This window comes from Pristis pectinata, chromosome 19, assembly GCF_009764475.1.
Source record: "Pristis pectinata isolate sPriPec2 chromosome 19, sPriPec2.1.pri, whole genome shotgun sequence".
NCBI classification, from domain to species: Eukaryota; Metazoa; Chordata; class Chondrichthyes; order Rhinopristiformes; family Pristidae; genus Pristis; species Pristis pectinata.
In genome coordinates this window covers 38,839,644-38,866,782 of record NC_067423.1, presented here as the reverse complement: position 1 = coordinate 38,866,782, position 27,139 = coordinate 38,839,644, and the positions used below count along the sequence as shown (strand labels likewise).

At 44.3% G+C, this 27,139-nt stretch overlaps 1 protein-coding gene across 10 annotated transcripts in view; it reads left to right on the top strand.

Annotated features, from left to right (window-relative positions):
* Positions 1 to 27,139, top strand: part of sox5 (SRY-box transcription factor 5) — a 353,819-nt gene that overhangs the window by 245,280 nt on the left and 81,400 nt on the right. For all 10 annotated transcript variants that reach the window (XM_052033500.1, XM_052033492.1, XM_052033495.1 and 7 more), the window contains one exon: positions 8,309 to 8,385. In XM_052033500.1, the coding sequence (XP_051889460.1) occupies positions 8,309 to 8,385 (77 nt within the window). The remainder of the gene's footprint in view (positions 1 to 8,308; positions 8,386 to 27,139) is intronic.

Sequence of the window (27,139 nt, the reverse complement as noted above, 5' to 3'; positions counted from 1 at the left end):
GATGGAGTCAAGATCTTAGATCTTGGGGTCCAAGCCCATAGCTCCTTGAAAGTGGCTGCACAGGTTGACAGAGTGGTAAAGAAGGCATTTGGCATGCTTGCCTTTATTAGTCGAGGCACTGAGTTGAAGAGTCAGGAAGTTATGTTGCAGCTTTATAAAACTCTGGTTAAGTCACATCTGGAGTATCGAATTCAATTCTGGTCGCCCCATTATAGAGGGGATGTGGAAGCTTTGGAGAGGGTACAGAAGAGGTTTACCAGGATGCTGTCTGGATTAGAGGGCATGGGCTATAAGGAGAGGTTGGACAAACTTGGGTTGTTTGCTCTGGAGCATCAGAGGTTGAGGGAGACCTGACAGAAGTTTATAAGATTATGAGGGGCTTAGATAGAGTAGACGGTCAGTGTCTTTTTCCCATGGTTGAAATGTCTAATACCAGAGGGCAGGCACTTAAGGTGAGAGGGGGTAAATTCAAAAGAGATGTGCGGGGCAGGAATTTTATACAGAGAGTGGTGGGTGCCTGGAATGTGCTGCCAGGGCTGGTGGTGGAGGCAAACACAATAGAGGCATTTAAGAGGCTCTTAGATGGGCAAATGAATATGCAGAGAATGGAGGGATGGGGACTTGTGTATGAAGGAGGGACTAGTTTAGTTAGGCTTTTAATTACTAGTTTAATTTGTTCGGCACAACATCGTGGGGTGAAGGGCCTGTTCCTGTGCTGTACTGTTTGTTCTATGTTCAAATATGACAAAATATTGCCATAAAGCTATTGGTATGGACTTCCAGGGAATTAATCTGGAGTCACTGAAGAAACAGTAACATATGTCCAAATCAGTGGTGTAACAGTAGGACCATATAATTAGACCCTACAAATGTAAATGGTGATAAAGGATTAATTAATCATCTCATAGAGATCCTCTGGGAAAGAGTGATCATAACGTAGAATTTCACATTAAATCTGAGAGTGAGAAACATAGGTTGGAAATATAAGTGTCACAAATTAAGTAAAGATATGAGGTAGTGTTGGCTAAAATGAACGGGGAAGACAGGTTAAAAGATACAAGGGTAGATAAGTAGGAGCAGACATTTAAGGAGATACTTTATGACTCTCAATAAAAATATACTCCATTTAAAGAGGGATGATTCATGCGTGGTTTATTAAATTAGTTAAGGTTGGTATCAAATTAAGAGAAAGGAATGCATTGTTACAAATATTGGTGACAGCACAGAGAATTTTAGAAACCTACAAAGCTTGATAACAAATGATGAGGGAGAAAATAGATTATGACAGTAAACTAACAAAAAGTAATAAGAAAAGACAGTAAAATGTATATCTTAAAGAATGAAACTGGGGACCTAATAATGGGAAATAAGGAAAGAGCAGAGACTCTGAACAAATATTTTATATCTGCCTTCAAAGTAGAAAATGCAAAAAGCATCCCAGCCCTAGTGGAAAATCTGGGAGCAAATGAGAGGGAAGAACTTAAAATATTACAATTACTAGAGAAAAAGTACTAGGCAAATTAATGGAACCAAAAACTACATGTCCCTTAGACAATGGGCTGAATGGAGTATAACACTGGGAAATGTGAGGTTATCCAAACTAAAAGCAAGCTTTATTCCAAATGTTATTGATGTTTCATTGGATGTAGTAAGGTTTTTTTAACCAATCAAATGTAATTGTAACATTAAGGTCAGCAGCCTGTCAGTCACTCAGAGTATTCGGCAAAGGGTCGGAAGGAACATAGAAAAGCATCAGTGCAATGTGGTTGGTAATTCCTCCTTCCACAGTTCCGTGAGTGGATTTAACTGCCTTGGATATCCCTTCCCATGGTCATAGCCAAAACGTAGGAACTGGTAACTGGCTTATTGTCACATGTACTGAGATACAGTGAAAAGCTTTTGTTTGCGTGCCACCCAGACAGATCATTCCATGCATAAATATATCAAGGTAGTACAAAGTGATGAAAAAAAACCAGAATGCAGAATATAATGTTACTGTTACAGAGAAAGTGCAGTGCAGGTAGACCAATAAAGTGCAAGGGCCATGACGAGGTAGATTGAGAGATCAAGAGTTCATCTTTAGCGTATAAGAGGTCTGTTCAAGGGTCTTATAACAGCAGGATAGAAGCTGTCCCTGATTCGGCCTGTGTCAGCTAAGGTTTAGGACATAACTTAGGCCTCAGCACCTCATGGAAACGTTCAAACATTTCACCTTTCCCCTTCCTGGGGCATCTGGGCAGGTGTCTGTTAAATCTTCACATCACTCCAACTTGAACGTGTGCCCCAGAGCATCCCTGTAGGAATCATGGCCATCCTGAGATGCAACCCACACCCACCCCATAGAAACAAATAACAGGCCTGGGGGAAGAATGGTCACCAGCCTACACTGGCTCCTACTCCAGCAAGGGCTCAAGTTTTATAATTCTCATCCTGGTCTTCAATTGCCCTTATCCCTTGACAGTCTCTGAAACTACCTCCACCCATGCCAACAAACACTGGGCATCCAACACTTCATTTTCATTGGCTGCTGCGTCCAAAGCTGCCTGCTTCCAAAGCTGTGAAATTCCTTCCATAAATCTTCCCACCTCACTTTCGTCCTTAAGACCTTTAAAGCTTGCATGTTTGACAAACCTCTTCTAATATCCCCTTATGTGACTCGGCAGTGATATATGTCCAATGTTACTCCCATGAAGTGCTTGGGGATGCTTTATCATGTTAATACATTTACATAGATGCAGATGATAAGGATGCTTCCTATCTATGGTCTAACATATATGCAAAGTAACAGAAAGTGCCTTGAGCAGCTGCATTAATCTTTGTTGAGAAAAAGCATGGAAACAGGCCATTTGGTCTGTGCTGACCATCGAGCACCCAATCCTACCCTAGGCTATTTTATTCTCTGCACTGCAGCCAACAAAATGCTGGAGGATCTGAGCGGATCAGGGAGCATCTGTGGAGAGAAATGAGCAGTCGACTTTACAGGTTGAGACCCTTCATCTGGGCTGAAAAGCAGAGGGAGATAGCTGGTATAAAGAGGTGAGGGGGAGGGGTGAGGCAAGAGCTGGCAGGTGATAGGTGGATCCAGGTGAGGGGGGGGTTGATGGGCAGATGGAGGAGGGAAGTGTGGAAATAGTGACAGAGGCTGCAGATGGTGATAGGTGGAGGCAGCAAAGGGCTGCAGATGGTGATAGGTGGAGGCAGCAAAGGGCTGCAGATGGTGATAGGTGGAGGCAGCAAAGGGCTGCAGATGGTGATAGGTGGAGGCAGCAAAGGGCTGCAGATGGTGATAGGTGGAGGCAGCAAAGGGCTGCAGATGGTGATAGGTGGAGGCAGCAAAGGGCTGCAGAGGGTGATAGGTGGAGGCAGCAAAGGGCTGCAGATGGTGATAGGTGGAGGCAGCAAAGGGCTGCAGATGGTGATAGGTGGAGGCAGCAAAGGGCTGCAGAGGGTGATAGGTGGAGGCAGCAAAGGGCTGCAGATGGTGATAGGTGGAGGCAGCAAAGGGCTGCAGAGGGTGATAGGTGGAGGCAGCAAAGGGCTGCAGAGGGTGATAGGTGGAGGCAGCAAAGGGCTGCAGAGGGTGATAGGTGGAGGCAGCAAAGGGCTGCAGAGGGTGATAGGTGGAGGCAGCAAAGGGCTGCAGATGGTGATAGGTGGAGGCAGCAAAGGGCTGCAGAGGGTGATAGGTGGAGGCAGCAAAGGGCTGCAGAGGGTGATAGGTGGAGGCAGCAAAGGGCTGCAGAGGGTGATAGGTGGAGGCAGCAAAGGGCTGCAGAGGGTGATAGGTGGAGGCAGCAAAGGGCTGCAGAGGGTGATAGGTGGAGGCAGCAAAGGGCTGCAGAGGGTGATAGGTGGAGGCAGCAAAGGGCTGCAGAGGGTGATAGGTGGAGGCAGCAAAGGGCTGCAGAGGGTGATAGGTGGAGGCAGCAAAGGGCTGCAGAGGGTGATAGGTGGAGGCAGCAAAGGGCTGCAGAGGGTGATAGGTGGAGGCAGCAAAGGGCTGCAGATGGTGATAGGTGGAGGCAGCAAAGGGCTGCAGATGGTGATAGGTGGAGGCAGCAAAGGGCTGCAGAGGGTGATAGGTGGAGGCAGCAAAGGGCTGCAGAGGGTGATAGGTGGAGGCAGCAAAGGGCTGCAGAGGGTGATAGGTGGAGGCAGCAAAGGGCTGCAGAGGGTGATAGGTGGAGGCAGCAAAGGGCTGCAGAGGGTGATAGGTGGAGGCAGCAAAGGGCTGCAGAGGGTGATAGGTGGAGGCAGCAAAGGGCTGCAGATGGTGATAGGTGGAGGCAGCAAAGGGCTGCAGAGGGTGATAGGTGGAGGCAGCAAAGGGCTGCAGAGGGTGATAGGTGGAGGCAGCAAAGGGCTGCAGAGGGTGATAGGTGGAGGCAGCAAAGGGCTGCAGAGGGTGGAATCTGATAGGAGAGGAAGGTGGAGCATCGAACCAAATAAGGGAAGTGGGGAGGGCAGATGGCGTGGACCCAGTGGAAGGAGTGGGTGGGGGAGGGGAAAGAGACGGGGTGATGGGGGACTGGGGTGGGTGTAGGAGGGACTTGGTAGATCAGGAGGAGAGAGAAGAGGGACAGAGGGGGAGCAGTGTACTGGAAATTGGAGAATTCGCCACAGTCTAGTCTGGATAATGCCTTTGGAGAGTGAGGTTATCAGGTCCCAGTTGGCACACTATTTGGCATAATCAACGACCTAATTTGCTAATCAATAGGCTTAAAGGTATTGTCTCAAGGAAGAAGGGATTTTGTACATGGTGGAATTTTTCTTCTGTGGAGAACTTTTCCCCGAAAACTCAAGGGCAAATGGGACTAGCTTGATGGGCACTTTGGTCGGCATGGACGAGTTGGGCTGAAGGGCCTGTTTCCCTGCTGTATTAGTCTTTGACTTTCTATGACTATGACTAACATGTGAGACGGTCACTGCAACAGTCCACCAATAACCCCTCTGGTGGATGACCCTCTACTGAAAGCTGATGAGGCATTGCACAGCTTCCACTCTGAAAATGTGCCACCTGGTACTCTTCTGAGGGTGGGTTCATGTGGTTGGTGGTCCTGGGCCTGTGCCGTGGAAGGGGAGGGGAGGGCTAGTGAGCTGGGGAATCGGAGACTGGCAGAGCCAATGTTGCGGGGCAGTGGGCAGCAGACTGCGGTCTGGTATCAGCCGACCTGGAGATGGGGGTTTGACGGCTGGATCAGGTTGGGCAGTGCGGTGATTTGAGTATGGGGTGGAGTGTGTGAGTGATTTCACTTATTTGGCAGGCATTCCCATCCAGCACTGCAGTAGTAAAACTGAGTAGTCCTGGGATAACAAGATCAATGCTCTAAAAGGAATGTTTCACAAGGAATAATGCCATTCCTTTCACCTGACCCACATTCACACAGGTGAAAAATTACTTTCTATTGCAACACACCTAAAAAAAAGTGTGATTTATATTTTCTGAGTGACAATGTGCTTTGTACCCAGTTGAACTACATCTTACATGAGATGTTAGACATCCAGGGATTTGAAGACTTTAGATTTCATGGAATGATTAAGCCATTCAAGCTTTATCATTCTGCTCATCTGGAACAGTTGATGGTTATTGTAAATTAATTTGCAGCTGAATAAATATTACTGGTTAGTATGATTCTGATATTGGATCTGGGGCAGTAATAAGGTGCATCCCCAGGACCCCCATTTAATGCATGGTTAATGGATTTGATTCATTGAGATTCTTGTCATGCATTGCGTCTCGATAAGCTGTTTGTGTTGACATTAGTTCCTGGAACATGCAAGTTGTGTTTAAGCATGCTCAAGTTTGCACAGGCAGAATTCCATTGTGACCAGCTGTGCATTAATTGAACCAGAATTTCAAGGGAGTATCCTGAAGACTGATGGTGCTCTACCTGATGATGATCACAATGCTCTTTTGCTCTTTTTGTATGCATCTGTGCTCTAGGATGGTATGGAGCAAAAGCAAGGAAGTCCTGCTCAACGTTATAAATCAAGGTTTCTGCCAGTCCTGGATGGCACATTTTAGTAAGAAGGGCTAAAACCTTGGAGAGGAGATTGAGAAAATTTGCCCCAATGGTGGATTTCAGTTACATGGAGATAGTAACAAAGCTTTCAACACTTTTTTTTAAAGTGAAAATGTGACTGAGAATCTTTTTTTTAGGGTAGATAACAGGAAATCAGTTAATGGATTTTCAAAAGATGCCTCCCAAAACTTTGTTGTGTAATATAAGGAATCACATTGTTAGGGGATCAGGGATTGGTTAAAGGACAAAAGACAGAGTTTGGAGATAATAAGTCATTTTCAGGGTGGCAACCTCTATTAACGAGGTGTAATAAGCAGCAGAAGAGGGGCCTCAGCTATTTACAATCTAAATCAATGACAGACAAAAAGACAGTGTATGGTATCCACATTTGCTGATGATATAAAACTAGGTGGGAAAATGACCTGTGAGGTGGAGGCTAATGTCCTGCAAAGATTCTGACTCTGATTCTGGATATTGACAAGCTAAGTAAGTGGGTAAGGAGATGGCAGATGAAGTATTGTAGGGAGATATCAGCCTCTTCCCTTTGACAAGAAAAGAAAGAGAATTTATTTTTTGAAATGGTGAGTAGATAGGAAATGTTGGTGGTCGCACAGATACTGATGTGCTGGTACATGTGATGCTGAAGCTTAACATGCTGATACTGTAATCAACAGAAATGCAAATACTACACTGGCCTTTATTGCAAAAGGATTTGATTAACAAAAGGAGGAAATGTTGCTAAAATTACACAAGGCTTTGGTGTTTCCATACCTGGAGTACAGTAACTAGTTTTGGTTTCCATACATAAGGAAGGATGTACTTGTCTTGGAGATGGTGGTGCACAGATTCATTAGGTCAATTTCTGGTACAGGATGTTATCCTAAAAGGAGAGATTGAGTAGGAAGAGGGACAATCTGACTGAAACATATCAGAGGAGATGATAAAACTGCTGGAGGAACTCAGCAGGCCAGGCAACAGCAGTGGAAGGAAATGGACAGTCAACATTTCGGGTTGAGACCCTTCATCCGGACGCAGATAAAGGATCTCTACCAGAAACGCTGACTGTCCATTTCCATCCACAGATGCTGCCTGACCTGCTGAGTTCCTCCAGCAGTTTATTTTTTGCTCTATATTCCAGCATCTGCAGGCTCTTGTGTCTCCATTGGGAATGAAGATAGACTTGGATAGAAAGTGTGTGTTTTTCTGACTGAGGAGTTCAAAGCTAAGACATACTGACTTAATGTAAGGAGTTAACCATTTAGGACTGAGATGTGAAGAAATTACTTCACTCAGAGTGGACAGTAAGTTTTATAGAATTCTTTATCCTAGTGTGTGTGAAATTTAAATTGTTCATTATATTTAAGACTTGAGTGTGAAATCTAATTGCAACATGGGACATGTAGTCTGCTCCTAGTCCTAACTCTTATGTTAAAAATATTAAAAATAGTGTGCTAAGAATTGTATTTTATTACAGGTTTGTCCTTGTGACACCACAATCCTTTTGCTTACTCGAATAAATTCACTCCTATTGAAGCAAATGCAAAGGGTTGAGTAGAGCGGAGAACTGCAGCAGTAGATCTTGACTTTGTTTGTCAGTGATAACTGGGTGACAGGGAATAAAGAAACAACCATTGGACAGAGTTAAGATGTAATCAAAGGGATGGGTGCAAAATCACAGACTGTTGGCAGGGCAGATATTTTAAATCATCAGCTGGGAATTTATTGGATCTCATAAAATTGTCACATTTTGGGATTTATGATTATTTGGCATAGGATAATTTGTAGATTAACTTATATTAAAATGTTGCTATTACATTCAGCTACGAGAGGATTAAATCCGTACAAGCTTTGCATAATATGGATTAGGTCCAGAGGAAGTGTCAGTCTGGGCTGGTACTTATTAGGTGCCACGTCAGTCTGAGACAACGGGCTTGTAAGTATATTCGACACACGTTATGTTGGAATGGTCCCATTGTATTGAACCCAGTGAGCAGGGAAGGTTATGTAAGAAGGATGATAAATTTTGAACCACTGTAGATTTGGCCTACAAGGCAACCTGAAATAAGGGCAAAGGCAGTTTCATTATATTTAATTCTTGACACACTTTGTCAAATCTATCGCCAGTTTTCATTTTGAGAGCTGGAAGCTAAAGTCAACAGTCTTATCCAGGCGGGCATCACCTTGGGAAGCATGGTGAAGGGGTGGTGAGGTTGCCGCTAGCGTTTGGGATTGGTCGACGGAGTGTGTGTGAGATGTTCTAAGACGTGCGTTGTTCATTTTCACAGATGAGCCGTACCCACTTCAGCTTATACCCACGACTATGGCAGCAGCAACACCAGGACTTGGCCAGCTCCAGTTGCAGGTAGGACAGATTGTGGCTGAGGAACTCAAAGGTCAGGGGCAGCTCATTGGAGGAGATATTTAATGAAAAAGTGGTAAATAGAAAACTTAACCTTTGATAAATAAATGGTTAACAAAGGCATCCTGATGGTTGAGAGATCAGAACATAAACTGGCTGAAAGCAGCTAACTCAACAGGAACGGCTGGATGAGATTGGAGCCTCCCAGGAATGAGCTGAAAAACTGAGAGAAATAGAAAATTCTTGCCAAGAAATTCCCACTGATTTAGCAAGCTGTCCAGTCTCACACTGAAAAACATTACTTTCCAATTAATTGGTCCATATGTATATTATATACAACTGTTTTTCCAACAAAATCATGCATAATTCTTCATTCCAAGCCCAATGTCACCAGAGTTATTGGAGCACAGTTGCATGATGGGTAACTTGTGTAAGTCAATACCTCTGTTCATGAGAAGGTACACAGATGGAGGTGAAAAGAACACCTTATGATTTCCCTTCTACCTCCTTCCCCTCGGGAATAGATGAGTATCCATGTACGGCACTGTTGAGATCAAAAATCCCAAGAATGGGAAAATCAAAGTATGCCTTCCAAGCCACAGCTTATCACACTGATATTACAAAACGCAACCTTGTACTCCCCAGTAACATTGGCATTTAATTTCATCAGGAGTTTCCGGTTTCAGTAACAATTTGGGTACACTCGTACTTTTGAGTCAGAAGGTTGCAGGAACAAGGACTTGATTGGCACCTTGATTGGTATCTTTTGGACAAAGTAATGAATTAAGGTTTTTTTCAACCTGCTTGGATGGACAAAGGCAATCCCCTGAGATGATTTGAAAAAGAACAAGGGATTCCTTCCAGTCATGGTTTATCTTCAACCAAGCAGCACCAACCAGCTGACAATGTAGTCATTCGTCTCTTTGCTGTTTGTGGGACTTTGTGTATATTTTGGCTGATGCATTTGCCTACAAATCAGACAGTAACTGTACGTCAGAAATATTTCTTTGGCTGTGAAATGTTTTGGGGTGATCTAAGGATGTGAAACATGATGTAGAAATGCAAGTTCTTTCTTTCCAGGTCATACTCAATAAAATGTTCCTGTATCTGACACATGGTAAACAAGATAAATGAGTCAAAAGGGAGGCAAGTGTTCAGAAGTACTTATCACATATTTGCTAATAGTCATAGCAAGGGTAGAATTCAACATTTGTACAGTTTTCTCATAGAGTCATAGAAAGGTATAGCATGGAAACAGGCCCTCCAGCCTATCGAATCTGCACTGACCCTTGATCACCCATGTTACACTAATCCCTACATTAGTCCCATTGTTTTATTCTCCCAATATTCTCTTAAACTCCCATCAGATTCTACCACTCGCCTACACACTAGGGACAATTTACAGCGGCCAACCAACCCACCAACCCGCACGTCCTTGAGATGTGGGAGGAAACTGGAGCACCCATAGGAAACCCATATGGTCGCAGAGGGAATGTGTAAGCTCCTGACAGACAGCACCTGGGGTCAGGATTGAACCCGGGTCTCTGGCACCGTGAGGCAGCAGCTCTGCTAGCTGCGCCACTGTGGGTTTATTAAAGGTTCCAATGGATATCTGAAAGCTGTGATACTAAATACGATTACTGCAGGTCATGTTACATTCCAGTTTGACTCCTGTACTTGGAACAGGATGGGCATAGTCTTCATTTTCACTAACTTTCTAAGCACAGATATTTCTGGGACTCCTGGAGTGACTAAGAGGTGATTTTATCTCATATCTGTTTACTCATCTGTACTCTTGTCTCAGCCCATTTTTGACCGAGAGTTTCAACCAAGAATGTGACAAGTTCAAACTCAACTATTACAAACATTTCCTGGCCAGTACCCATCTTTTATGTGCCATTAACCTCAGTGCATCCAAAGGTTTACCAAGTGTATTCTATATGGCGTAGTGTTCTCACCCTTAACTATGCTCGATGTTGGACTACACTGGTGCCCCAACCCCCAATGCACTCAATTTAAAGTTCTAATCTTAGTGTTTAAATTCCTTCAGACATTCCATCCCTCTAAAGTCAAAGTCGAAAGTTAAAGTCGAGTTTATTGTCATGTGCACAAGTACATGTATGCACTGTCTCTGCAGACCATGGTCAATACTGAATGAGCTGCGACTTTTGCTTTTGACTTCCATTGACTTTTGAATCAGGAAGCACTGTGACACCAAGATCCCACTCCTGAATATTAAGCACATAATCCAGACTGACACTCCAGTGCAGTCCCAAAGGAGTGTGACTCTGGTGGAGGTGCCCGTTTCCGGATGTGATCCTAAACCAATGGCCAGTTTACCACCACATCTGCAGCTCAAGGACTTTTTGGCACTCTCTCAAAGGATTCGGGGAAATTCTTGACCAACGTCTGAAGGCAGATTACTGCTCATTATCACGTTGGGTGGATTCTGTATGCAGCTTGGTTTGCATGCTTCCTATACAACTGTGACTATACTTCAAATGTACTCTAAAGTCCACCAATCTTCTGCATAAACATTTTCTCCCTCTCTTTTTCCTCTAAGGTGTCCTTTGATCAAGAATTTATAGTGGATGCCCTGATAATCTCTTTATATGAAGTCACTTAACATATCTTACACTGTAAAAGACGTTGTATAGTTGCAAGTAGATTTTGTTTTTAATATTATTATTTTATTTATTTGCCCGCTGAGTTCCTCCAGCTTTTTGTGTGTTGCTCCAGATTCCAGCATCTCAGTCTTTTGTGTCTGCTCTCTGTTGTTATTATGTTCTTTTTTAAAAAATTTTATTTACAGCATGGTAACAGGCCCTTCTGGCCCAACGAGTCCACGCCGCCCATTTTAAACCCCAAATTAACCTACCCGTACGTCCTTAGCATGTGGGAGGAAACCGGAGCACCCGGCGGAAACCCACGCAGCCACAGGAGAACGTACAGACTCCTTACAGACAGCAACGGGAATCGAACCCCAATGCTGGCACTGTAATAGTGTCGCGCTAATCGCTACGCTATGTGATCATCGGAAGAAAAGCTCTGCCATAGAAGTGCAAGGGTAACAGAAAAAAGCTGGAAGCACTCAGCGGGTCAGGCAGTATCTGTGGAGAGAGAACCAGTTAGGTTTCAGATCCGGGACCCTTCGTCAGAACTGGGATAGAGAGAAAACAAGTTGATTTTTAGCAGCAGAGAAAGTGGGGAAGGGATGGGTGGAACAAAGGGAATATCTCTGGTAGGGTGAGACCAAATACGGAATTGGGGGAAGTTAGAGTAGAAGTAGCAGCACATTATGCTTTTTTGTTTGTGTGTTGTGTTGTTAATAGTGAGACTCAACTGGCCAGACTATAGTAACAGTGAAAAATATCTGAGCCAAAATGATTGCAGGCCAAAATGTCTAGTTCTGATATAGATGGGAAGAAAAGGTGAAAATGGAAATGTAATTATATTTCAATGGAAAGTCAGAGAAGGTGCATAGCTGGTTGCAATATCAACCAAAATCAAAATTATCCTCTTGACCAACCATGCCAAGGAGATTATTGGCAAACGGTACATCCTGCATCCTTTAATATTTCTTTTGCTCACATTATTGCCCGTACTTATTCCCCATGCACACAGCATGGTTTAATATTGTGACAGTGAGTGCACCTGCCTTTATAATGGGTCCTACCCAGCACCAGGCTAACAAAAAGAACTGAAGTGTTTTGATTTGATCTCCAACAGGTTTGTTTGTACATGTGGAATATTTTTTTAAATGATAAACAGAATAGACCAAAGAAATCAAGAGTTAAGAACAAGAATGGGAACTGAGTAAAACATTTTAAAAATAACAAAATCAGGTCCTTAATTGAGTGAAGCTTGCTTGCTTCATTCAAGTATGTCATCCAGTTTTCATTTGTGACAGGAGAGGTGTCAATCTGCCTGGGGTCACCAGAAATTAAGATGAATCTCCAGGGCACTGCTGCAAAGAACTCAGGAAAAAGACCTTGTGACATTTTAAATAAACTTCTTTGAACACTGCTTGGTACTGCATAGGGGAGTGATGCCAACTTGACTGTGACCATCTGGGCAATGAAGTCTATTCACTTTCTGATTAATCGGTGTGGAAAGGCGGACAGTGTGGGAATGGGGATATCAGGCTGAGGAGTGGATGGTTTGTGGGATGGAGTGGACACATCCGACAATGACACATCCAACACCAAACCCAGTGAAGAGTTTTAGGTTTATGTTCTGTCTGCATTTTTGTTGCATGGTTTCCAGATCAGTGGGCAATTCTGCCCCGTTCAATTGATCCTGGGAAGTTTGTGCTGCCCTTACACCTTCAGGAGGATGTGTTTTCTGGGAGGTGAAGAGACTGGCCTCTCCAACTCCAGTATGCGGGATCAGTTGGAATCAGCATCAGTGCAGTTGATTCTGCCCAGCTGCAAAGTCAAAGTCGACTTTATTGTCACATACACAAGTACACATGTGCACAGGTACAATGAAAAACTTACTTGCAGCAGCATCACAGGCACACAGAATCAGAAGAGCAGCATTCACAAGGATTAAACATAAATTAAACATAAATTATACACAATTTTTACAAGAGGGAACACAATTAGAACAAAAAAAATGTCCATCATAGTGCAAAGTGATCAAAGTGGTCATAATGTTGCTATCTTGAGGTAGTGATTAGGGTTGTGCAGGTTGGTTCAAGAACCGAATGGTTGAAAGGAAGTAGCTACTCTTGAACCTGGTGGTGTGGGACTTCAGACTTCTGTACCTCCTGCCCGATGGTAGCTGTGAGAAGATGGCATGGCCTGGATGGTGGAGATCTTTGATGATGGATGTTGCCTTCTTGAGGCAGTTCCTCCTGTAGATACTACCGATGGCGGGGAGGGATGTGTCCACGATGTATTGGTCTGAGTCCACTACACTCTGCAGCTTCTTACTTTCCTGTGGCAGTGTCTGCCATTTGTATGTGTTCGCATAGAGCTACACAGAATGCAAAAACACAATCATAATTCAACAACATGTTGGAGAATGCATGGTACTATTGAAAACTGCAGTTTTGAAGTTTTATTTTTATTAAGAGAAAAGCCCCAAAGTTTATGGGCTCTTTTTAAAAAAGAAAAGGTAATTGAATTAGACAAGCAGTTAGACTGGGGAGCCCCTTCCCCGTTATACTAGGCTGTGATTGTAAGAAGCCCAGAAGTGTTTATTGTGGCAGGTGCCTTTTATTACTAATAAATTAGCTATAGATTTACCTCACCAGGAGTGCTGAATATCGCAGGGGCCACCATTTAGGAGGTTGACCTAAGAATCTTGTCACACGCAGAGAGCAGGTCAGTGCTTACATGTACCATGCATCTCTTGCTGATGTGGTGAATGACAGGTCCTCTCCCGCAGAGCTCATAAACAGCAGAAGAGAGAGGGAGAGAAATATATCTGAAAGAGGAGGGGGAATGGGGGGAGGGGAGTGGGAGAAGCCAACCAATTTATGGCATGGCTATTGGAAAAGAAATGATGAGAATATTATGATTGGGATCGAAAGAGATTCAGACAGTGCGTGTGCAAGTCCAGTTTTGAATGGAGATGTATTTACTGGCTGATGACCTGAAGATGAGACGAGTACCCTGTTCATCCTCCTTCTGTAATGAACAGAAATGCTGGCGCTGTATAAAGAGGGTCAATTGAAGAGGTCATGCATCATATGGGGAGGCAGATGTTGGAACATATTGTAATGGATTACTCTTCTGTGCGTGGATTGGCTTGTGAAGAGCAGATCAGCCGGTGCTTAATACTTTCACTCGAGTCGAGGAATGTAATGAATTTACCTCAATAGCAGCATCTGGACGTGCTGTTGTTGCTGTGATTTGTAATGTGTGCACTGCTTCTGTGAATGGGAAGAGCAAAAGCAAGGTGGAGAGCTAGAATTATCTGCCGAGCTGGTATTTCGAAACTGGGTCTTAACCCTTTATGGGCCAATCACCAGAGTCTCAGTGCTGATGTTCTACTAGCTTTCATGCCAAGGAAATAGGTGGCATCTTTTAAACAAGTTTAATCACACAGTTGCCCTTCCAGCTCACAAAGGAAATCCCTAAATCGGGATTATTGAAGCCAATTGTAGACGTTATTTGTAAGTGAGCCCAAAATAATTCCAGGACCTTTCTGATACAGATGACTCACTTCCACATTGGACAATATTATTAAAGAAACTTCCTGCAGTTCTGCAGAGCTTACCCAGGCTCAGAATATCCCAAAGTGATTTACGAACAAAAAAGTACTTTTTACAAAAAAGCTGGCAATGGTTATAATATAGAAATTGCAACGGTTAATTTGAGTGCAGCTAGGTCTCAGAAACACCAATGTGATTATGACAAGATAATCTATCTTCTGATGATGTTTGAGCGATAAATATTGGCCAGGACCCTAGGGAGAAAATCTTCTGCACTTGCTGGAGCAGAGCGTTGAAGTCATTTACAACTGCCTGAAGGGGCAGATGGTCCTTGGTTTATTGTCTGAACGACGGTACTTCTGAAGGCTTTGGCAAGCGCTCAGTGCCGCACTGTTGTATCGAGCTTCGACTCTGTGCAAGCCCTTGAATTCGATGCAGAAGTCAGTTACTTGGGTGCAGTGATTGAAATTTTGGCAGATTTGGAGGGGACGCACAAAGCCATTTTTTTTTAACCTTTATCGCCAGTCGTTTTTTTTTTAAAAATTCATCCATCATTCTGCTTGGGCAATTAGGCACCATATAAATCACATCTGGCACCATGTGAAGTCAAATGGAACAAAAGAAGGCAACTTAACCATCAACGTTCAAAGGTCACCCCCTTGAAACATTGCAAAGGTGCTGTGTTTATTGCTTAAAATGTGGAATGAAAAGGCGATGTTAAATTTTCATTCAGGCCATAGGTTTTGATCTTCTCAGTGACTGCCTGGCTTCCTCTGATCATATCTGTGTATCATAGAGACGTACAGCAAGAAAACAGGCCCTTCAGCCCACTGAATCTGTGCCGACCATTAAGCACTCATTTACAGTAATCTTACACTAATTCCATTATATTCTCCCCCACTTTCCCGTCAACTCCCTCCAGATTCTACCCCACACCTACACACTTGGGGCAATTCACAGTGGCCCATTAACCTACCAACCTGCATGTCTTTGATGTGGAAGGAAACTAGAGCACCCAGAGAAAAAACCCAAATGGAGAATGTGCAAACCCCTCACAGACAGCAGCGGAGGTTGGGATTGAACCTAGGTCCCTGAAGCTGTGAGGTAGCAGCTCTATTAGCTGTGCCACTGTGCTGCCCTGTATTTTAAAAGCTTTCATTAAAATAAAGGTTAAATTCATTTTAAAACAAGAGCACACCTTAAATTCTTCAAAGGTGATGTAAGTTGCCATGTATCAGTGAATTAAAAAAATAACCAGGGTAGTGTTGGTTAACGGTTAAAAGTTAAGCTCTGTTTTTGTTTTGTTGCTTCATTTCATATTTCTGTCAGCACTTCTTCCTCTGAATGGACAGCTAGATCCCTGCATTCATCCTCAAGCCAGTTCTTTTGCTGTTTGGCCATGAAGAGGTAAACTGGCTCACCCTGACTCTCTTGTCTTCCCTCTGAATCACTGGAGCAGCACCCAAGCTGAGCTTAATGACCTTCCTCACTGCGATTGGTGTAACTGCTGTCAGTTGAGTCAGTACAATGTATAGTGCAATGTTCCCGTCATTATGAAACAATGGGCTCCTTCTATTTACTGGGAGAAAGGCTGCAAATGATTTGTTGACAGATGCAAAAGTCTTACACTTAAGTTCTACACTCCAGATGTCACATTCCAGACTTTTCACACTTAATGTCACACCCTAGGTGTCATTCACTGGATGTCACAACCCGACACCTCACTCCCAAAGCCACAGGAACATGAGAACCAGGAGCAAGAGGTGGTCCTACAACCCCTTGAGCCATTCAGTAAAATAACATCTGAGTTTTTATATCAGCTCCACTTTCTCACTGTATTCCCATGTAATCCCTTGATTTCCTTAGAAGCCAAAAATCTATCAGTCTCGTTCTTGGATTCACAATCCTCAGAGTGGAGATTGCCAGAATTTGCAATCTTCTGAGTGAAGTAATTTCTTCTCCCAGCCTGAACCTCTGACCCTGATACAAGCCCCTGTGGTTTCAGACTCTAGCTGGGGAAACAGTCTCTCAGCATCTGCTCCATCAACCCCTCCAAATATCTCATAGGTTTCAACACTATTACCTCCCTCCCATCTTTGTAAACTCCAGAGAACAGAGGCCCATTGCATTCCTGCATAGGATAGCCTGCCATATCCCACCAATCAAACTGGTGAGCCTGCATATTGTTCCTTGCGTCACATTGTTGCACTGCAGACTTCAAGTTGCAATTGTCCTGTATCATGGTACACAGGGGTTGATTGTGAGCACTTGTTAAGGTTTTAAACAAAAGGCTTTCAAAGTAGGCAAAGGCACTGGAAATTAAACAGAAAATGACTTTGATACGCTAACCATGTTGGACAGCATTTGAAAAGAGAGCAGCAGAATTAACTTGGAAATGCAGGAGGGTCTCAACCCAAAACATCAACTGTCCATTTCCCTCCATAGATGCTGCCTGACCTGCTAAGTTCCACCAGCGTTTTGTTTTTTTTGTAGTAGAATTAGCTTTTCAGGTTAGTGGAGGGAGTGGCAATACAGGCCAAGATTTGCAAATGAGAAACTAATGGAGGATTATTGGTAAATTGGTTTATTATTGTCACATGTACCAAAGTACAGTGAAAATCTTTGTTTTGCATCACATCAGTACATTGAGGTAGTACAAGCAAAAAACAATAACAGAATGCAGACAATAAGGTGCAAGGCTATAATGAGGTAGATTGTGAGGTGAAGAGTCCATCTTATCATAATAGGGGACTGTTCAATAGTCTTATAACAGCGGGCTGGAAGCTGTCCTTAAGCCTGCTGGTATGTGTTTTCAGGCTTTTGTATCTTCTGCCCGATGGGAGAGGGGAGAAGGGAGAATATCAGGGGTGGTGGAAGATGATGAGTACTTGTGTTTGATGGGGAGTTCAAGGCGAGATGCTATGGTGTTTTGGGTTGGGACTGTCACTGTTTCTAATTTACACCAGTATTCTGGGTTCAGAAACTTAGTAGATCCTGGCCAATGCCTATAACAGAGATGCAGTAGATTCAGATGCAGTAGCTCAGAAATCACATTCAAATGGACAAAATATACAGGAGGTCGCCGACTTACGAACGCCCGACTTACGAACGTCCGTACTTACGAACTGACCTTCGTGGTCCCCGGGCCAAGTGCGCATGCGCGGCCGTGATCCCCGGGCCAAGTGCACATGCACGGACACTGTTCGGAGTTACACACAAAATCGGGTTATGAACAGTCTCAGAAACGGAACCCGTTCGTAACCCGGGGACTTCCTGTATAAATGGTCAGGATAATGCTAGATGTACTTTGAAGGAATAGAGTAGGGATGAAATAACTAAAGGTGGTTTTGAATGAGTGACAGTAGATTCATTGGCAAATCAACATGAAGCAATGATCAATTAATCCAGATAAGGTCAGAACAATAGCTCCCAAAGTTAGTCATGATCAAACTAAGCTCTGATCCAGACGCCCCTTGAAGACTCTGCCCAGTTCCGACCAACAACACTCAAGGGCGACATTAAACACTGGAGGCATTACAGAGAGGTTGAGCAAAGTGTTGGAAATCTGAGTTTTGAGGAAAAAGGAGAGGATGAGCTTCTCAGTCTTGAAAGGGAGATATTACAGTGATATATTTCCTTTCCAGCTCTGAACAATGTAATCATGTGACCACTGCTCAGCACTCCCTTCCCACACCAATGTCATTCTAATCGAGTACGAGCTGGAAAAAAGATAGAAGTACAGAGCATTTAACCTATAGGACGTGAGGAATTGAAGCACTTGCTGATCGCCTGAAAGTAACTTTAAATTGGTGCCAGGGGAAGCGGTGGAAGCAGATACAATAGCAACGTTTAAGAGGCATTTAGGCAAGCACACAAACAAGCAGGGAATGGAGGGATATAGGCCATGTGAGGTTTAAATTGGCATTATGGTTACCGGCATTAAGGGCCTGTTCCTATGCTGTACTGTTCTATGTTCTAAACCCTTCCAAAGTACAAGCTGACTGACTCAATGGGGAAAGCAGAAAAATATACCCCCTCTGTACCAAGTAACCTCCATTAACCCTATAATCCTTCTAGACTGCTGCCTTCCTCCAATACTGGTCCATACAATGCCAATTTCCTTCAGCATGTTACTGCAGTTCATGCTACATCGAAAGTGTTCCACCAACTGTATCATACTTCCATCTACTGTAACCCTCAGAACCCTTGCACAACAAATATCTATATTCTCACTTTTAATGCCTCAGTTAAGCTAGACTGAGGGAAAAAAGTGCTTCCTCATGTCACCTTCAATGAGTGGAAACAGCAGGGTCAGAAGACTTCATCCCAGTAGCTTAGGCTAGATGTACCGAGGCCTTGGAGGTGTGAAGAATGTGCAACAAAGCCTTGGTCCACCCCAGTGCCAATCATAGGCTTCCATTTTTAGGAGCCTGACCAAGCTAAGATTTTCGGTAATAACATGGCTTGCTCACCTCATCTGAGTAAGCATTCATCAGCGGACACTTGATGCATTAATTAAAGGAGATCGCCATCCTGATTATAACAGCAGGTCAACTGAAAATCACTCTGCATCATGGCCCATTTTTGTCATGTCTAACCCTCATGCTGCCAGAGTAGACATAAGCAACATTTAAAAAAAGACATGTTTTTTTTCTCTCTTCTGGATTGTCACCTTGATAAATGCTTGTGATGCAGAGGTTCAGAAGTGGGAGAGAGAGAGTGATGTTTATGTGAATACAATTATGCAGCCAAGTGGTTTGATGGAGCATTAGAAGCTGTGTGTAGGCTCTGAGCTCTGGAATTCCCTCCCTAAACCTTTCTGCTCCCAACCTCTCTTCCCTCCTTTAAAATGTTCATTTAAAACCTGCCACTTTTGTTTTAGGCTCTCCCTTAGCTTAAAGACAAATTCTCCTGTAAAACACCCTGACAAGTCTTACTACACTGAAGGTGCTGTGTAAACATATACACGTCCTTCCAGCTTACAACTCTCAATTTACCCACAGCCCGTACATACAATTGTGCACCTGGGAGACTGGCGGGATGGACTTGCCTGCTGCAGTCATCTTCTGCTGTGTGGGAACTTGGTCCGTGGCCGCATTTCTGACTTGTGAACAGCCTGAGTTAAGAATAGTTCACAGGAACAGAGCCCTGCTGTAACCTGGCAAGGACCTCTGCAAGTTGTTGCAAGAAACAGTCCTGCTGGAGGAACACAGCAGATCGAGCAGCATTTGTGGGAGGAAAGGAATCGTCGATGCTTCAGGTCATAAGGACCATTGGCAGTCGCAGGAGGTATAACACTTGTCCTCACACCTCGGAGGGAAGGAAGGGTCAGATAGATACAGTATTAGAGCAGGATAAAATGTCGGCACAACATTGTGACCGAAGGGCCTGTACTGTGCTGTAATGTTCTATGTTCCTCCCTCACCTCCATCTAGGGACATAAACAGCCCTTTCAGGCGAGGTAAAGGTTGATGTGCACCTCCTCCAACCAAGTGTCTTTCAAGTTGTTGTTGATTTAATAAAGTGATAGGCCAACACTGTCATAAATCAAAATGATTGTTTGAACACTCTTATTTCATGGTAATCACTCACCTTTGACTTTGTAGAGCAAGACCACAGTGACTCTTTACCACCATGAGGCTATTTCCATTGTACCCAGTGAATCTTGTTGACTCATTTCTTACCTATTATAAGAACAGCCAAAAGTTTCAGTCACTTTCTAGACTTGTTTCTTCCTCACTAATGTGCAGTGCTCAGTATTACCCCCCCCCCCCCACACATCTTTCATCACTGCAAACAGGGACGGAACATTGACACCGCTGGTCGCTGGTAGAGCAGCTACCTTGCAGCCCCAGGGACCCAGATTCAATCCTGACCTCAGGCACTGTCTGTGTAGAGTTCACATGTTCTCCCTGTGTCCGCGTGGTTTTCCTGCGGGCATTCTGGTTTCCTCCCACATCCCAGAGGTGTACGGATTGGTTGATTAATTGGTCTCTGTAATTTGCCCGTAGTGTGTGGGTGAGTGGTAGATTCTGAGGGCTTGTGGAGGGAATCTGGGGAGAATAAAAAATGGGATTAATGCAATACTGAGCACATAATACTAAGCACATTAGTGTAAATGGGTGGTTGATAGTCAGGGCATACGATGGGCCGAAGGGCCTGTTTCTGTACAGTATCTCTCTATGGCTCTAAGTTGTGTGCCGTCAGTCCATGTTTGTACCAATGACATCTCTGGAACTCTTTGCTGGCTTGGTGCCTATAGCTAGTCATATCACGACAGAACAGTACCCAGTTGCAACGGAGCTTTCCGCTGAGATCAGAGAGTTTGTGGGTTAATGTGGAATGCTCGGACCTTGTGCTTTGATTAGCCCTGGTAGTCTGATCACTGCTAGAGTTCCCAATCTCTCAAGTACAACAATGAAAGCAAATTATACACTGATGGTTACACATTTACATTCTTAAATGATTCTATTAATGTTCCTGAGCTGAGGTGCACATGAATGAATAGATTTATCAGATAATTATCTGTATCTTTCAAGATGTCAGTTGACATCCATTATAATCTTGTAAGGTTTGAACAGATTCAGCCAAAATAACTATTTGCTTAAGTAAATTTTAGATTGTCAGAAATATTTTCTTTTGGGTGTGTGATTAAATGGTGGCTTGTCACCTGTGGAAGTGTGGGTTTAAATGTATCAAACCTGCATTTATGAAGTGCCATTCACATCCTCAGAACATGTCAAAGCACTTCACAGCCAATAAAGTGTGATCCTTGTGGTAATTTAAGAAACATGCCAGCCAATTTGCACGTGACAAGGTCCCACAAATGGAACTATGGTAATAGTTTGACAGTTTGCTTTAGTAATGAATCGGAAGGATAAACATTGGCCAGGACACCAGGTGAAGTTCGAATAAAGCCATCCTCTTGGTTTGATATTCCAGCTGTGAATAGACGCCTTTGAAGGGTCAGCACTCTCTCAGAGCTGAACTGAAATGTAAACTGAGATTTTGTGCTCAGGTCTCTATAGGGTGGGGCTTCAAACTAGCACCTTCCGACGTAAAAGGCCAGGGTACTACCACAGCTTATTCCTTTAGAAAATGTGACCCAGCACCAGCTGCAAAAGTCTCCCCCTTTCTGACTTCCCCTTGCCCACCTTCACTACTACCTAGACTAACTTGTTTCTCTCTTTCCCAGTTCTGATGGAGGGTCTAAAACGTTAACTGTTTCTCTCTCCACAGATGCTGCCTGACCTGCTGACCAGCAATTTCCATTTTTATTCCAGGTTTCCAGCTCCTGTAGGTTTTTTTAAAATTCTCTTTTTCTGATGCCCTGTTCTTAATATAGTTGCAATGGATTGAAGTGCACAGCACACAGCTGTCAACAAAAGTGCTGAATAGGGCTTCAGTCAGTTTGGTTTAATATGTGAGTGTGTTAATGGGGAATAGGCAGCTGTCTGGCCCAGCCTGTCACTAACTGAACAGCTGTACCATTTTCATTGTTACAGGTGACAAGTTCAGCTCTTCTACCTTACTCAAAGTGACAAAAGCACTCAGGGTAATAGCAGGTTCCTGGTGTTTGCTTGTTGTCTTCATTTATATTGCAGCTGCCATTCCTTTGAATGGCTGTACAGATGTTTTAGTCAGATTGGAACTTAATCCTCCAAAGCTAAATCAACAAAGTAGGCTGTGTTTTTTTGTGTATGTGAATATGTGTGCATGTGCATGTCTGTGTGTGTGTGTGTGTGTGTGCGTGCCCACCTGTTTATGTGTGTGGGTGTGTTCCTGTTTATGTGTAGTCATGTGCATCTGTGTGTGTGTGTGCGTGTGCGTGTTTGTGTGTCTGTGTGTGGGGTCACCTCAAGCATGTATGTTTGAGTGTGTGTACATGTTTTGTGTGTGTGTGTGTATGTCTGGGTGTTTGTGTGCATGCATGTGCCTGTTTATGTGTGTACACGTGTTTGTGTGTGTACGTTTTGCATGTGTCTGTGTCCGTGCATATGTGTGTGCGTATGTATGTCTCTGTGTGTGTGTGCACGTGTTTGTGTGTGCATGTGTGTGTGTGTGTGCGCGTGTGTGTGTATGTATGTCTCTGTGTGTGTGTGCATGTGCCTGTGTGTGCACATGTTTGTGTGTACCTGTTGTGTGTGTGTGTGTGTGTGTGTGTGTGTGTGTGTGAATGTTAGTGGACGGAGGTGGTAGAGGAAAAATTGTGCTGTCACTTGGTGTTAACATTCTCTTTCTGTGTTTGATTTAATAAGCAAGTCCTCATTGCCCCCCACCCACCCCAGCTCCCAGCCTTACTTTGGGGAAATTGCATGTTTAAAAAATTCCTCCACTTCATCGTGACCCAGATTATTTTTTTATTATTCTCCTGCTCTTGCAGTTTTCTTCTTATCTTTGCCCCTTCTGGTTTCCTCTGCCCGTGTGCACCCTTGGCTGACCCAGGGGGCTGATGTGTCACATCCTTTATCTTCACCTAGCGCTCGCCTTGCATCTCAGCACCCCCCCAAGTCACTTCTGAGTTTTGCTGCCACTGAGTGCTTTGTGCGGTAGTAAAGTGGCTGTCAGGCCATCTCTGCCTCCATTCACAGTGCTGAGTGATGGTTATTGGCCTCTGTAATGGAACTCAATTCAAACAGCAAATAAGCTTTGAATCAGTGGACTGGATACAACAAGATGTCAGCAATTTAGTATGCACCAGCTCACTGAGGAGCATGTTTATTCTCTTGCACACACTGAAGCAATCAGAAGGACAAACTGGGTGTAATTGGACTGAAATTACCTAAAATCACATTGCGATTTCCAAGTAAACTTCCTTAGTGGTGAACATTATATTTGCCATCATTTGGGGAATGATACGGTGCATTGCAACATGAAAGAAAGTGCCTCAAGTGGGATATTTTCCCCCCTCTGACTTCCTATTAAGAATTACTGGGTGGGGAAATTATAATGAAAGAAACAGAAGTGCCCAGCTGCCTGATATCACTGATGAAGCAAAAAAAAAGGCCAGGCAGAAAATAAAACAGTGCTGGTCATTGTTAAATCAGGTTTAAATATAGAAAGTATTGCACAGCAAAAGGATAAGCACCAATGAAGATAGGTGGCCAACATTTGCTTCCTCAGTTTAAAGGGTGAGGTTAAGGAACCCATTCTCTCATTTGCAAACCACATGTCAAATGTGACCACTAACTCCACGGCAGCTGGATGTAAGTGTTGAGCAATGCTGTTCAGAGTCGTGGGATCGCCGGGCTCTGTGCTCGTTTGGCTTAACTAAGTTTTGGTTAACGATCAGGAATAAGAACATGAGAACATAAGAAATAGGGGCAGGAGTAGGCCCATCGAGCCTGCTCCACCATTCAATAAGATGACGGCTGATCTGGCCATGGACTCAGCTCCACCTACCTGCCTTTCCCCCATAACCCTTAATTCCCCTACTCTGCAAAAATCTATCTAACTGTGTCTTAAATATATTTAATGAGGTAGCCTCGACTGCTTCCCTGGGCAGAGAATTCTGCAGATTCACCACTCTCTGGGAAAAGCAGTTCCTCCTCATCTCCTTCCTCAATCTGTTCTCCCGAATCTTGAGTCTATGTCCCCTCGTTCTAGTAGAATATGGATCCCATGTCCCTTAAACTGTGAGTGGGGGTCAGAAGTAGATCCCCTCCCCCTTCCCCTCTCTCTCCTTCCAATGCTCCTCCGATTCCCCTATTTTTGTATCCTCTCCCTCCAGCCCCCATCACCCATTTCCATCCCCCTCCCCCTCCTGGTTCCATTCACCTACCCATAGACATTCACCCACCGGCTCTCCCCCAACCCCCACGTGGTCCTGGTTTCGTCTGCCCTTCACCTCTCCCCCGACGGTTCCCATTATCACCTTCCTTATTTATCAGATTCCAGCACTGGGAGTCTAACGGCACTGACGACACAACATGGTGGGCCGAAGGGCCTGTTTTGTGCTGTATGGCTCTATGGTTTTGTGCCCCCCCCCCCAGCCCCCGATTTATCACCCTCCAGCAACTGTCTCCACCTTCACCCTCCCCCACACCAACAATTCCTGCCCCCCCCCCACCTACAGATGCTGCTCAACCCGCTGAGTTCCTCCAGCAGATTGTGTGTTGCTCTGGATCCATCCAGCTCTGGTTGGAGATATTCCTGGGACTTTTCATCTCCTTCACCTCATCTGGTCAACCACCTCCCACCACTAACTCCACTCACCACAACCAACTCCTCCCACCTTCCAGTATTTTCAACAGTTCAATGTTTTTATAATACTGAGTAAAACCTTCAAAGAAAATGAAAATCTGCCCACCGTGTTTAATGCCCCTTTATTATTCTTCTCCTGAATGTTGCCCTCAGCAGTGCCCGCTAATTAATCTTTAATGGTTGGAGTCCATACCAAGTCTCCAACAGGTTGGTTTGTGGGGATTGGTCTGGATTGACCTGCTGCCAAGATACTTTCGTGCAGATGTGGCAGCTGTGGCTTCTGGAGCCCTGCAGACCACCCGCCAGTCACAGCTTTGTCTGAGATAGGGAAAGACAATTCAAGGAGATGTTTGAGACATGAGGTGATGCAACTGAGTCCTGTATGAAATAAAAAAAGCAGGAAACACTGCAAATTCTCAGCAGGTCAGGCAGCATCTGTGGACACAGAAGCAGAGTAAATGTTTCAGGCCGGTGACCTTTCTTCCTGTAACCGAAGAGGGCATTTTCCATGGCTGCATTATGGAAGCTAATGCCTGCAGGATGTCATGTAGAGTGGAGGCAGGGGTGGGTGAAGGGGGGGAGGGCATCATTCTCCAGTGCTCCCCAGGCTCTGCGTTGTATGGTTATGGGTCTGGTTGCACTCACTAGCCAGGGTGACAGTTCAGTGGCGTACCGAGAGAGTGCTACTCCGTTGGAGACACTTCCTTTTGGGTGAGATGTAAAACTGTTCTCAGGTGCCACTGACACATCCCTTACACATTCAAAAGAAAAGAGGGACAAAAAAATGGGAGCAGGAGTAGGTCACTCGCCCCTTGAGCCTGCTCTGCCATTCGATAAGACGATGGCTGATCCAACCTTGGTCTCATCACTGATCTCCCAACTCCCTTCTCAGTCTCCAGCTTGAATATGTTCAACAATTCCCTCTTCCCAGCTCACGAGCCTCAAAGGGAAGAAATCCCTGCTCAACTCCGTCTTAAATAGGGGACCCTGTTCTGCAACTGTGTTCCTAGTTCTAGATACCCCCACTAGGGGGAACAACCTGTCAACATTCACCCAGAATCTTGTATGTTATCAGAATCATGAAGGGACCTCTCATATGCTGAAGATGAACTCTTGATCTCCCAACCTACTTTGTTGTCGCCCTCGCACTTTATTTGTCTACCTGCACTGCACTTTCTCTGTAGCTGCTACACTGTATAACCATAAGACCTTAAGGTAAAGGGGCAGAAATAGGCCACTTGGCCCATCGAGTCTGTTCTGCCATCCAATCATGGCTGATTCTTTTTCTACCCCATTCTCCTGCCTTCTCCCTGTAACCCTTAACCACCTTACCAACCAAGAACCTATCAATCTCTGCCTTAAATACACCCAATGACTTGGCCTCTACAGCCCTCTGTGGCAATGAATTCCACAGATTCACCACCTTCTGGCTGAAGAAATTCCTCCTCATCTCAGTTTTAAAAGGACATCTCTTTATTCTGAGGCTGTGTCCTTGGATCCTAGACTCTCCTACTAATGGAAACATCCTCTCCACGTCCACTCTATCCAGGCCTTTCAGTATCTGGTAGGTTTCAATGAGGTTCCCCCCTCATCCTTCTGAACTCCAGGCCCAGAGACATCAAACGCTCCTCATACATCATTCTACATCTATATTCTGCATCCCCTTTTTCTTTTTGCTACCTCGATGTAATTTTGTATGGAATGATCTGTCTGGATGGCACACAAGCAAAGTCTTTTCACTGTTTCTCTGTACATGTGACAATAATAAACCAATGACCAATGCTTCAGGAAGATCACCACTCTTTCTTCTAAACTCCATTGAGTATAGGACCAACTTGCTCAATCTCTCTTCGTATTATCAACCCCAACATTGAGATTTAATCCAGTAAATCTCCGCACTGCCTCTTATGAACGTATGCCTTAACTGGAATATGAAAACCAAAATTTCAGATTCAGTCTCACTCGTGCCCTGTAAAATATTGCATCAAAACTTACCAACTTTTGTACTCCAGAACCCTTGCAAGAAAAGCCAACATTCTACTGGCATTCCTGCATGCCAACCCTTAGTGTTTCAGGCACTTGGAGCTCTAGATCCTGTTCTGCGACATCTAATGGCCTTTGGGACCTCCCCTTGGCCAACTTTTATACCTCAGTCAGTGATTATGATTATAGATTCTGTGGTCAGTATTCTCTTTGCTATTAGTAATATCTGACTGTGTGCAAACTGGCGGCCCGATATCCTAATCACAATGGTGATTACTCATCTAATGTATTTCATTGTAACTTGAATCACTTTGGGTTATCTGGCTGCCAGCTGCCATTCAGAGAATGATTGGACCTTGTTGTAGTCACCGTCACCATTGGGTGATCCGGTTAAATAAAATGACACCA